The sequence below is a fragment of the Scyliorhinus torazame genome, chromosome 6 (genome assembly GCF_047496885.1).
Source record: "Scyliorhinus torazame isolate Kashiwa2021f chromosome 6, sScyTor2.1, whole genome shotgun sequence".
In the NCBI taxonomy this organism is placed as follows: domain Eukaryota; kingdom Metazoa; phylum Chordata; class Chondrichthyes; order Carcharhiniformes; family Scyliorhinidae; genus Scyliorhinus; species Scyliorhinus torazame.
Window position 1 is genome coordinate 290584878 of NC_092712.1, and position 14101 is coordinate 290598978.

Sequence of the window (14101 nt, forward strand, 5' to 3'; positions counted from 1 at the left end):
TTCACCCCTCCAACTGCTTTATTGTGTGTGTTGCTTAATACAGCAGCTTAATGTATGTATTTTGTTCATTATAATTTAAATGTATAGCTAGTACCATTGGTCAATATTAAAGAACTTTACTCTGGATTAGTATTTAAAATATTCTCTCAACGTGAGATCAAGTTGGCTAACAGCATTCTTTGTCCAAATCTATCCTGTGTTTGTATTTCTTAGCTCTATGTATCACATTGAGGGTGACACTAAAATAGTGGGAATATCTGTGTAAGTTTGAAAACTTAATGATCTAATAGGTCTACACTAATTCCAGTTAACCATATGCCCTGGTTGTTAAATCCTGGTTGGGCTGAAGTTCAACTCAGAAGCTGTTCTTCATTAAATTGTGTTTCAATATTAAGGTAACTTCTAGACTTTATTTGCAGATTTGAAGAATATTAAGTTGCATAAATCCAAATTGGATATTTGGCTCACCTCTTCAAATAAGACTGCTTTGCATCCAGAATATACAATCATTTGGTGATGTTGGTTGATTTATTTTATGCCACTCAACAGTTGTGGCTTGTAATCTTTGTTCACCCATCTAAAAAGGCAGGTGGTAAAATGATTATCAGAGTGATTGTTTAATTTAGCTACAAGAACATAAGATAGCTACAGGAGTGGCCCATCGTGCCTGTTCTGTCATTCAACGAGATCATAGCTGATCTTGGCTTCAACTCCCATTTTCCTATCCGCTCCTCATATCCCTTAAATCCCTGAGAGATCAAAACTCCGTCTAGCTCAGCCTCAAATGTATTCAACAATGGAGCATCCGCAACTCTCTGGGGCAGAGAATTCCAAAGATTCACAATACAACCCTTTGAGTGAAGAAATAGAACATAGAACATTACAGCGCAGTACAGGCCCTTCGGCCCTCGGATGTTGCGCCGACCTGTGAAACCACTCTAAAGCCCATCTACACTATTCCCTTATCGTCCATATGTCTATCCAATGACCATTTGAATGCCCTTCGTGTTGGCGAGTCCACTACTGTTGCAGGCAGGGCATTCAATGCCCTTACTGCTCTGAGTAAAGAACCTACCTCTGACATCTGTCTTATATCTATCTCCCCTCAATTTAAAGCTATGTCCCCTCGTGCTAGACATCACCATCCGAAGAAAAAGGCTCTCACTGTCCACCCTATCCAATCCTCTGATCATCTTGTATGCCTCAATTAAGTCATTTCTTAACCTTCTCTCTAACGAAAACAGCCTCAAGTCCCTCAGCCATTCCTCATAAGATCTTCCCTCCATAACAGACAACATTCTGGTAAATCTCCTCTGCACCCTTTCCAATGCTTCCACATCCTTCCTATAATGCGGCGACCAGAATTGCACGCAATACTCCAAATGCGGCCGCACCAGAGTTTTGTACAGCTGCAACGTTACCTCATGGCTCTGAAACTCAATCCCTCTACCAATAAAGCTACCACACCGTACGCCTTCTTAACAACCCTCTCAACCTGAGTGGCAACTTTCAGGGATCTATGTACATGGACACCGAGATCTCTCTGCTCATCCACACTGCCAATAATCTTACCATTAGCCCAGTACTCAGTCTTCCTGTTATTCCTTCCAAAATGAATCACCTCACACTTTTCTGCATTAAACTCCATTTGCCACCTCTCAGCCCAGCGCTGCAGCTTATCTATGTCCCTCTATAACTTGTAACATCCTTCCGCACTGTCCACAACTCCACTGACTTTAGTGTCATCTGCAAATTTACTCACCCATCCTTCTATGCCCTCCTCCAAGTCATTTATAAAAATGACAAACAGCAGTGGCCCCAAAATAGATCCTTGTGGTACACCACTGGTAACTGGACTCCAGTCTGAACACTTCCCATCAACCACCACCCTTTGTCTTCTTCCAGCTAGCCAATTTCTGATCCAAACTGCTAAATCTCCCTGAATCCCATGCTTCTGTATTTTCTGCAGTAGCCTACCGTGGGGAACCTTATCAAACACTTTACTGAAATCCATATACACCACATCAACTGCTTTACCCTCATCCACCTGTTTGGTCACCTTCTCAAAGAACTCAATAAGGTTTGTGAGGCACGACCTACCCTTCACAAAACTTCACAAAGATTTCTCCATTGCAGTTCTAAATGATTGGCCCTTTATCCTAATGCCCCCATATTTAAAATTCCACGACCAAAAAATCTCTCAGCATCTACCCTATCGAACTCCTTCAGAATTTTGTAGGTTGCAATGAGATCACCTCTCATTCTTCTAAACTCCAGAGAATATAAGCCTGTCATCACATGAAAACCTCTCACCCAGGGACTAATTTTGTGAACTTTTGCAGTCCCACCTCAAATGCAAATATATCCTTAAATGTGGAGACCAAAATGCACAATACTCCAGTTGCAGTCTTATCTCTAGCAAGACGTGTGGGTAGCACAGTGGTTAGCACTGTGGCTTCACAGCACAAGGATCCCAGGTTCGATTCCCCGCTGGGTCACTGTCTGTGCGGAGTCTGCATGTTCTCTGAGTGCTGCGGCTTCCTTCCACAGTCCAAAGACGTGCAGGTTAGGTGGATTGGATATGTTAAATTACTCTTGGTGTCCGAAAAAGGCTAGGAGAGGTTATTGGGTTACGGGGATAGGGTGGAAGTGAGGGCTTAAAGTGGGTCAGTGCAGGCTTAATGGGCTGAATGGCCTCCTGCACAGTATGCTCTAAGACTTATTTATTCTTGTGCACTAATCCCCTTTGCTCTAAAGGCCAACATGTCATTTGCTTTCCTAATTGCTTGCCGCACCCACATGCTAACTTTCTGCATCTTTGTCCAAGCACACCTAAATCAACACTGTTTCTCAAAATTCCTTAGTTTCTTTTTAAATTATTCTTTTTATTTTTACGACCAAATAATGTAATATTAAATATAAAACATTTACTAATTTAACACTTCCCTATATTACTCCATCTGCAATCTTGCTGCCCACTCACTTAACTTGTCTATCTCTTTGCAAATTCTCTGTAACCTCCCCACAGCTAGCTTATCATTCCAGCTAGCTTGGTATAATCAGCAAACTTGAATATATTACCCTGTCTCTTCATCTGGGCCATTAATATAGATTGTAAAGAGCTGAGGCCCAGCACTGATTCTTGCTGTATTCCACTATTCACTGCCTACCAACTGCTGTCTGTTAACAAATTATCCATTTCCATGAGTCCTTATTTTGCTATTAACCTTCAGTGCAGAACCTTCTCAAATGCCTTTTGGAAATCAAAGAATATTATTAATATTGGTTCCCAGCCTCAAAAAAAACCATGACATTTGTCAAAACAAGATTTCCATTAGTAAAATCATGCTGATCTAGTAGTTCACTTGTTCTCGGAGTAAATTGGATAGTGATGTGGAACTGGAGTCACGTACAGGTCAGATTTGGTAGGTGCTGCACGTTTCATTCGAACAGATTTAAAACAGCTTTATATTTTTTTCAAAGCAATTCATATTCTGGAACTATGGTGATCAGATTTGAACTCCAGCGGATTAAGAAACAACCGCAGGAATGCAGGTCAAAAGCTTCATTGGCAGGAAAGCTCTTTGGAATGGCAACGGCGGTGTATAAATACACGTTCGTTTTGCGAAAGGCAACGCCTGTTAACGGTGATCGACCCCCTGTCCCTCTCTCCAGTTGTGTGGGGGGGGGGGGGGGTGATGGATAACCACGTGCACCACCAGGGGGGAGACGCGCGGCTCCGCCCACCCGGCGCCGCGGCCGTTCAGATTGGAGAGCGCGGCGGTGCGCGCAGTCCATCCACCACAAGGGGAGTAGCAGCGACCACCCCTCCCTCCAGAGAGAAAACAAAGAGCGGCGCGCGCCATGGGCCGCGCTCTCCTCTAGGCCGATGCGGCGGCAGAGATCGCGCCTGAGGTAACGGACCGGACCACACGCACCCGCACCGGAGAGGCGGCGGCCATGGAATTCCAGCAGTTCGTCGACATCGCGGACAAGTGGTGCTACAACACCCCGTTCGAGCTGATCGCCACCGAGGAGGCCGAGAGCCGCCTGGATTTCTACGCGGACCCCGGCGTCTCCTTCTACGTCCTGTGCCCGGACAGCGACTTCAGGGATAATTTCGTGAGTGAGCGGGCGGAGGGAGGGAGGCCCGGGTGGTGATCAATTAGCTCGGCACACGTCCTGGCTGCCCGGGCTCCTCCTCCACCTATATCCCCCTCACTGGGCATCGATTGAACGCGGGTACCCCACCCCAACCCTCTCGATCATGGCCAGAAGCCCACCGAGGAGGGTGCCCACCCCGGACTATAGTACCTCTCCCATCGCCCATGGCAGAAATCCACCCAGGAGATAGATCCACATTCCCCTCCTGGAGTGTTTACCCCGCACATCAGTGCCCGGGGAGGGGGTGGTTCAGCACCTCACTCCCCGCTCTGCCAAACAAAAGACCCAAACGTCAGACTTCACTGCGTTTTCCCTGTCAATAATAACACTTTTGGACGTTTCTGATGGGCGAACACGGGTAGCTGTTTGTTGAATCGTATGTGCGAGGTTTACATGGGGCGGGGGGCTGACTACATTCACAGTACAAGGCGCAGTTACATAATGCTGCAGCTGATGTCCCTCCCTCCCTCCCTCCGCCTTTACAGCACGCAGAACAGGTTGTTCAGATTATCTACCAAACCCAGTTTGGAAAGTTGCATACTTGCATAACCTTAGTAATGTCCACAGTCAACTATTTTTATATGACACGTTTCTCATGTGTCGAACTTAGCAACAGCTGGAGAACCCATTGGCGAGGGTAAATCGGAAATCTGAATCCATGTCCAATTCATGTCGTATGATGCTTCCCCACTCTTGCCACGCATTTAAGGAAAAAGTGTTGAAAGAGTTTATTTTATTTTCTCTGGGAAAACAGTGTGAATCCTATACTATATCATGCATTGGTCTAATTGTTGCCCACATGAAATTATTTAATTGCTGTACCTTTGTCGGTGTGACAAATTAGATGACTTGCCTCATTGAGTGACTGCTGCCACAAACATACTGATTACATGTCGGCATTCATTATTTAGGGCTGTTTGTTGCTACTAATGTTTCTGTAGGGAAACGTTTTTGGGAGGAGGGGAGAAAAGAATTTGGGTTTGGAGATGACCGCTCTGAAGCTTTTAATGGTGTCCAAATGTCATGTAAAATAACGACAAGTTCCTGTCCTTAACAAAAATAAGGGTGCATGAGCGAAAATAAGGGTGCATGAAAGATACTACCACCTCCCAGTCCCGAGTGACTCAGCAAGGAGCTGAGCTGTACATATCTTAACAATGTCCTCGGCGTAAACTTTGGTAGGACAGTGTAGAGTGCACCTCCCAGATCAGAGAGGGGTTCCCTATTCCTTTTGGTAAGTGAACATGGGTGTGGATGTGGGCTTAGTTTTGATACCCACCACAGCTGGATAGACCACCATTGCTCATTGGACATCTGGAGTATTGTTCCCCAAGAAGTCTGTGGAATGGAGGGGACATGACTGGGTGGGAGGGGAGGAAGAAATGGTGTATAAATTCACATTTCATCATAAACTAGACACGATAATTAGAATGAAATGCTACTCAACAGTCCACAAGAGGATTTATAGTAAGCAATGTTTTAGCTTGCCATTTGTTCATATTTTGGGGATTGGCTATGAAATCATAGGCTTGGTCTATATTGAAGAATACTGTAATATTGTTTCATTTTGGTTGCTTATCATTCCAGATACCTATACTAAGTCACCTTTTGTTCCACACCTAAGATTCATAAAATCTTGCACCACATACGGAAACCATTTGGCACAAAGTACCAGTGCTGGCTCTCTGCAAAAAAAACTATCTCCTTGGTTCCATTTTCTTGCCTTTTTAAATATTTATCTCTGTCCCTTTTTAAAAGCTGTAATTATGGAATATTTTCCTTCATTGGCCGTAGTATGCTATTCCACATTCAAACAATCCTTACATAAACAAACATAAGCATTCTGCTAGCCTATCATTGTAATTTCTGATTATCGTGTCTAGTTTATAGTGAAATGTTACATTGTCCTAGGATCTGGAATTTTCATTAATCACAAGGTGGTATTTCTTATCTACATCCTATAAGGCAGCAAATTAATTATGCCCCTTTGGAGAGCATGCAGTGGATATGTGAGAGTAAATTACTAAAGCTTTTTTGAAGTAACAACTGTTTTAGAGTTTTAACTATACTTAACTAAATCCTTTGTAACTGGTATAGAAACTGTAGCAATTTTCTAAGCAGCAGGACTTGTTCCCTGCAGTATTTTTTTTAAAACTACCAAGTTCACCAAGTGATATTTGGGTAATATAGCTGTTTGGGGTTCTTGCTTACAAATAGGATACTTTTCTTGCTATGTTGCTATAGGTTTTGTAAAAAAAAAAGTCTGGTTAGATTTGGATGACCAACCTGGTTTTGAAGTAAAACTCTAATCATGTGAACTATTAATGTTTAACAGAATGCTACGTCAGCCTTGAAACACAAAGCAAGTGACTAACTGGCTCAAATTCACTGCAGACTGTTTATCTGCTCAATCCTTTATTTTTGTTTCCTTCTATTGTGATCCTCTTTGTTCAGTCGTGGAAGATTGCAGAGGCCCATATTTGACCTTGGCTTTCTGGGAGAAAGGCTGTAGGCATTTTCCTGTTGGACTTGTAGAATATACTGGAATGCTGCACTGTCTGAGTTTAGCTTCAACTCCAAATCTTCTCCATCCTCAAGACCACTTGCATCCACTATTAGTATCTGTTGCCTCAGCACTTCTGTCTTTTTATCTCCAGACTTGACTGCCCTTTTGTGCTTTCATTGGCCTCCCATCATACACCTTTCGTAAACTAGTCCTGTGTGATTCAGTGCTCACTGACCTACATTGGCTCCCTGTTCCTTGGTGCTTCAAGTTTAAAATCATCTTTACATCCCTCCGTGCCTTCTCCCCTTCCATCCATCTAACTCCCACAACTTTCTGTTTTTCTGACTCTTTCTGCCCTCTCACCTTGTATCTGATGCAGATATTTCAGTTGTCTTGGTCCTACCTCCTAGAATCCATTCCCTAAACCTCTCCACACTCTACTTTAAAATCTGCAAGATTTTGGTCAACGCTTCTTGTATTCCTTTCCTGATTTGGTGACCGTTTTCATACACGTTTTCTGTAAAATGCTGTGGGACATTATGTGCATATAATTGGGGGGCTAGTTTGTTTCTTTGTGTTCGAACAGTTGGAACGTTGGCATAGATGCGTCCACCGAAGGCAGCACAAATGAGATACCAGACTTTATTTGGTTCAGTTCTCCCCTTCGAAAACAAAATTAAAATTCTAATCGAATTGGGACTCCCGCTAGTTCTCGCAGTGATGGCAGGAGAGGGACAGAATTGTTAATTAGTTCTGTCCATTTTAGTGGAAGCATCTACTACCTGTTGAAGTCCTCTGTACCCAGTGAGGCATTTAAACTGACTGAAGACAGCTGACAACATGACAAAGGTATATTGAACATGTTTGCAGATGAACACGTTTTCTCCAAGTGGGATTAGTAGCATCATTCTAAAGAACGCAGTTGTAATACAAATGTCACTTGCCCTAGTTATCTGTTCTGCTTTTACAATGATTGAGGGCACTTCAGCAATTGTTTCATACAACATAATTATATGCAACGTCTTGCCTAACCATGCAGCAGGAAGCCAGTGTGTGCACACTAATTAGGAACAAGAGTAGGCCATTCGGTCTCTCCAGCCTGCTCTGTCATTTGATAAGATCATGGCTGACCTGATTGTAGCTTCTATTTTCCTGTCTACCCTCTGTATGCTTTAACTCCCTTGTGAGTCAAGAATCTATCCAACTCCGCCTTAAAAATATTCAGTGATCCTGCCAACACTGCTCTCTAATGACCCTAAAGAGAAAAAAATCCCATCACCTTCATCTGAAATGGCAGATCCCTTATTATTAATCTGTGCTTTCTAGTTCTAATCTCTCCCACAAAGGAAAATATCCTTTCAGAATCCACCCTGTCAAATCTCCCTCCGGATCTTGTATGTTTCAATAAGATGACCTTGTATTCTTCTAAACTCTAATGCATACAGGTTCAACTGGCCTAACCTTTCCTCGTAAGACAACCCCTTCATCTCAGGATTGAGTCAAGCTCCTTGCGTGTTTCGAATGTTCTTACATCTTGAATAAGGAGAGCAAAAACTGTATGCAGTACTCACATTGGTGGTCTCACCAATGTGCTTCCCTGCTTATATTCCATTCCCCTTGCAATAAGCAACACAATTCCATTTGCTTTCCTTTTTTTGTTATTAATGTTTTTATTCAAGATTTTTCCATACTTTTTACAAAACACGACAATAGAAAATATAATGCAAAGAAGGCAAAACACTATGCCAACAAAACAACTTAACCCCCTAACCAACTAAGAATAAACAAAAACAAAGCAAAGTAGGGCATCGCCCCTTAAAAATAAAAAGAAATCCGCCCCCCCCGCCCTGTGTTGCTGCTGCTGCTGACCTCCACCTAACGCTCAGCGAGAAAGTCAAGGAACGGTTGCCACCGCCCAGAGAACCCCTGCAAAGACCCTCGCAAGGCAAACTTTATCTTCTCCAACCTGAGAAACCCTGCCATGTCACTAACCCAAGCCTCCACGCTTGGGGGTTTCGCGTCCCTCCACATTGACAAGAGCCTTCTCAGGGCTACCAAGGAGGCAAAGGCCAGGACTCCGGCCTCTTTCGACTCCTGCACCCCTCCATTTGCTTTCCTAATCATTTGCTGTACCTGCATATCAATTTTTTTGAGTCATGTACCATGACACCCAGATCGCTCTGTACTTCGAGTTCTGAAATCTCTTTCCATTTAAATATATGCTGCTTTTCTATTCTTCTTGCCAAAGTTGAAAAGTTTACGTTTTTCCCACCTTATACTCCCATATTTGCAGATGCCTTGTCCTCTTTACAACCTATCTTTGTCATCAGCAAATTTGGCGACCATACATTCAGTCTGTTCATCCAAGTCAACTCAAATTGTAAATAGCTGAGGTCCCTGTCCCTGTGGCACTCCACTGGTTGCATCTTGCCAACCCGGAACTGACCCATTTATCCCCAATCTTTGTTTCCAGTTGGCTAACCAGTCCTCTTTCCATGTTACTATGTTACCCCCCTACACCATGAGCTCTTAATTTATGTACTAACGTTTGATGTGACACTGCCCAGATGCCTTCTGGAAATCCAAGTACAGCACATGTACAGGTACCCCTTTATCTACATTGCTTGTTGTTTCCTCAAAAGAACTTCAATAAATTAGTCAAATACAATTTCCCTTTCAGTAAACCATGTTGACTCTGCCAGATTGCATTTAAGATTTTCCATGTGCCCTGCTATGACCTCTGTAATAGATTCCAGCATTTTCCCTATGATAGATGTTGAGCTAACAGGCCTGTAATTTCTTGCTTTCTGTTTCCTTCCTTTCTTTATGATAGGAGCTACATTTGCTCATTTCCAAACTGATGGGACCTTTCCAGAATCGAGGGAATTTTGGAAAACTAAAAGCAATGTACCTGCTACCTCAGCAGCCACTTATTTTAAGACCCTAGGATGAAGTCCACCAGGAACTGGGACATGTTGGCCTTTAGTTCTGATCAGTTCTCAAATGGCAAGGGAAGATCAAGGGAGTGGGATTAATTGGATTGTTCTACAAAACAGTTGGGCATAGGCACAGTGGACCACAAATGCCCATAACCTGCTGCATCATTCTGAATGACCAAGTGGGTGCTTTAGGTGGTGCTGAGGCATAAATGTTGGCCAAGACGGCCCCTCTACTTCTATTCAGTGATCATCACGGAATCGTTTTACTTATACCTGACCAGATCGTGATTAATTATGTTTCCACCTGGCCTGGCACAGATTGCCACATCTAGATTCAGCACTGCTTTGTTATAGCCTTGTTAATATGTTAAGGATGAATGTTGGGTTTTCTGGCTTGAGTGGGGTCTTAACTCTGCAATTTTTCTTAGAAACAAACAGCTGTTTTCTTCAATTTGAGGTAGTAGATACATTGCTTTTAGTTTTCCAAAATTCCCTTGATTCTGAATAGGTCACATCAGTTTGGAAATTAGCAAATGTAGCTCCTCTAATTGGCTGGGAGGAAGGTGGTGCAAGTTCCTCATAAAAGGTTAAGTCATAAGACAAGAGCTTATTGTGTTTTAGGTAGTATATTGGCATGGATAGAGAATTATCTAATGGCAGGAAACAGCGAGTGGGAATAAGGGGTTCTTTTTCAGGTTGGTGACCTGTAACCAGTGAGGTTCTATGGGAATCAATGCTGGGACCACAACTGTTTACAATATATATATATATTAGTGCCGTGGAGGAAGGAAGCGAATGTACTGTAGCCTAATTTGCAGATTACATAAAACTAGGTGGAAAGGCAAGTTGCGAGAGGAATACAAGCAGTTTGCAAAGAGATTGATAGGTTAAGTACGTGGGTGAAAAGTTAGCAAAGTAAATCTAATGTGGAAAAGTGTGAATTTTGAAAAGGCGACGAAAGAAGAAAGTATTATTTAAATGGAGAAAAGCTGCAACACAAAGGGACTTGGGGGTACTTGTGCATGGAACACAGAAAGCTAGCACACTGGTGCAGCAGGTAATCAGAATGGCTTACACTTTTCCAGCCACCGCCATCATCAGACTGACCGAGGACGGGAGCCTACAAGTACATGCAGGAGTTATGGAGGAAGAAGCAGTCGAATGTGATGCGATTCTTGTTGCGTGTCCTCTGCTGGCAGCACCGCTAACGCTGCTTTGCATTGGGCTCCCTGGCCAACAGACCCGACAAGGCTTGCACACTGGGCTACAAGGCCAAACAAGGTTATGTGATATATTGTGTGCGGGTGCGTCGTGGTGGCTGCAAACCCTGTTTGCAAGGGTGTAAACCAGTGCATCATGGTGTCAATCAGCTGAAGTTTGCACAAAGCCTTCAATCTGTTGCTGAGGAGCGAGCTGGTCGTCATTGTGGAGGACTGAGTACTCGCCTCATACTAGGTGGGTGAAGATGCCACCTACAAGTTCTTTGAGGTTCTCGTTGACCCATTCCACAAAGCTATCGCCGCAGCCCCGACACTCAATGGATCACAAAACCCGTGTACCAGCACAGGGAGATGCGTGGCCTACCATCTGGCAAGAAAAGCCACGGTTTGGGCAAGGGTCACAAATTCCATCTTACTATTGGAGGCTCTCGTTGTGCTTCATGGAGAAGACCCAATACACTGCAGCTCCGTCGCTACCGTTAATGTGTAGTATCTGTATATTTTACATGGCAAAAAAGAGGCGCTTATGAATATTGACCCTTATTTCAAAGGAGTTGGAGTATAGTAGGGAAGTCTTGCTGCAACTGTAAACGGTACTGGTTAGACCACATCTGGAGTACTAAGAGCACTTTCGCTCCCCTTATTTAAGGAAAGATTTCAATGGAGGCGATTCAGTGAAGGTTTACTAGCATGATCCTGGTATGGAGGGATTGTCTTATGTGCAGCGTTAAACACGTTGGGACTCTACAGATTGGAAATTAGAAGAATAAGATTGTGACCTCATTGAACCATATATGATTCTTAAGAACTTGAAAGGGTAAATGCTGAGAGGATGTTTGTCCTCATGTGAGCATCTAAGACGCGAAGGCACAGTCTCGGAACAAAAGGGTGCCAAATTAAGACCGAGAAGGGGAGAAATTCCTTCTGAGGGTTGAGTCTTTGAAACTCCTTGCAACAGAGAGCTGTGGGGGCAGAGTCCTTGTGTGTAGGGCTGAGGACAGATAGATTCTTGATAAATAAGGAATCAAGGGTTACGGGGAATGGGCACGCCAGTGGATGTGATGAATGTTGGATCAGCCATGGTCCCATTGAATGGTGGAGCAGGCCCGAGGGGCTGAACAAACATCTTGTTCTATATTTTCTGGCTCAGTTATAGAAATTTTTCTTCACTGATTATGTAATCCTCACGGTGCCGAGGACCCAGGTTCGATCCTGGCCCCGGGTCACTGTCCGTGTGGAGTTTGCACATTCTCCCCGTGTCTGCATGGGTCTCACCCCCACAACCCAAAGGTGTACAGGGTTGGTGGATTGGCTACGCTAAATTGCCTCTTAATTGGAAAAGTATGTTTAAAAGATTATGTAATCCTGCCATTGTCAGCACACGGTTTGCTGAGTCACTATGAATGCAGTATTACAAGGGGCCACATTAGAAATGTTGTATTGCTTTTTGTAAATAAATAGAGCTCTCATTGATATTTTGGTCTTTCTCTAGCAGCACTTACCTCATTCCCTTTCTCTGACCCAAAGTAACATTTTTCAAAAACATCAGTGTAGATCAGCTGACCATAAAAGCCCTACAATGCAGAAGGATGTAATTCGGCCCATCAGGTCTGCACCGACCCTCCGAAAGCGCACTCTATCTAGTCCCACTCCCCCGTCCTATCCCCGTAATACCGCGCATTTATTATGGGCAATCCACTGAACTAACATCTTTGGACTGTAGGAGGAAACCGGAGCACCCGGAGGATACCCATGCAGACACTGGGAGCAAGTGCAAACTCCTCATAGTCGCCCAAGGCTGGAATCTAACCAGGGTCCCTGGCGTTGTGAGGCAGCAGTGCTAACCACGATGCCACCATGCCAGATCAGGAGAGTCGATGGAAAGGAAAGTTAGGCATCATATATTAGCAGGCTGGTCGGATTAGTCTCTGGGTAACTATAAAACCGATGGAATTATCTTTAGATTTTCAGAAAATGGTGTAGAATTATGTGGACATGGTAAATTCTGTAAAATAATCATTGCATTTCACTCATCTAAGCCCCTAAAAGTTTCAATAAACTTAGTTTCTAAACTCTTGAAAATGACTCCTGTGAAACAGGATCTATTTTGTTCTAATTCTGTCGTCTCCATTCACTGAGGTGCACACAATGCCAAGCAGTGGACCGCAATCAAGCTTGGGCATGTTTCTTGTTGAGTCTATTCTTTCTACAATGCATTTAGAATTTGCAATTGTCTATAGCACTGACCTCGTTTAGTTCATGAGCTCATACGAAATGGGAGAGGGAGTAGGCCATTTGTTCCATCAAGCCTGTTCTGCCATTCAGTAAGATCATTGCTGGTCTGGCTGTCGCCTTAACTCCATTTTCTCCTTTTGTCAATCAAAAATCTGTCTAATTCATCTTGAATATATTCTTTTTTTAGAAAATATTTTATTGAGGCATTTATAATTTTAACATTTTAAACAACCAAGCGATTCAACACACAAACAAACCCCACAATAACACAACCAACTCTCCCCAGCCCTAAACCCTAACTACCCATACAATAGATTCACTGCCCTTATTCGTCACTTCCATACCTTCCTTTCCCATCACTCCCCACCCTGCTGACGGCCAGTTTTCCTTGAAGAAGATGATGAACAGCTGCCACCTCTGAGCGAACGCTTGTGCTGAACCCCTTAAGGCAAACTTAATTTTCTTTAACCTAAGAAACCTTGCCATGTCACTGACCTAACCCCCTGATTTTGGAGGGTCCGAGTCCATCCATCCCAGAAAAATCCATCTCCGGGCTACAGGGAGGCAAAGACCAAAACGTCGGCCTCGGAGTCACCCTCCTTTCCAGGACCTGTGACATAACATCCGAAAATCCCTGCCAGAATCTCCTCCGCCTCGGACACGCACAAAACAATGCACATGGTTCTCAGGACTCTTTCTCTCTCCCCCCCCCCCCCCCCCCCCCCCATTCCCCATATATACACACACACCGCCCATACCTGTCCCCACCTCAAAAAACCAACTCATCCATGCCACAGTCATATGAGCCCTGTGGACTACCTTGAACTGGATCAGACTAAGCCTGGCACACAACGAGGATGCATTAACTCTTCTCAGGGCCTTCTCCCATAACCTGACTTCCAACTCTCCTCCCAGCTCTTCATCACACTTCCTCTTCATCTCCCCAATTGGGACCCCTTCCCACTCCATCAGTTCCTTATATATCTCTGAAAACCTCCCCTCCCCAACCCCTGTTTTAGACAACACCTTATCCTGTA

The 14101-nt window shown here is 43.9% G+C and overlaps 1 protein-coding gene and 1 pseudogene across 1 annotated transcript in view; both read left to right on the forward strand.

The window, feature by feature from the left end:
- Nucleotides 1–3782: 3782 nt before the first annotated feature.
- Nucleotides 3783–14101, forward strand: part of mturn (maturin, neural progenitor differentiation regulator homolog (Xenopus)) — a 34230-nt gene continuing 23911 nt past the window's right edge. Inside the window, exon 1 of the mRNA XM_072509821.1 lies at nt 3783–4122. Within this exon, the coding sequence (XP_072365922.1) occupies nt 3961–4122 (162 nt within the window). The 5' untranslated portion in view covers nt 3783–3960. The remainder of the gene's footprint in view (nt 4123–14101) is intronic.
- Nucleotides 7511–11363, forward strand: LOC140425658 (large ribosomal subunit protein eL15-like; annotated as a pseudogene).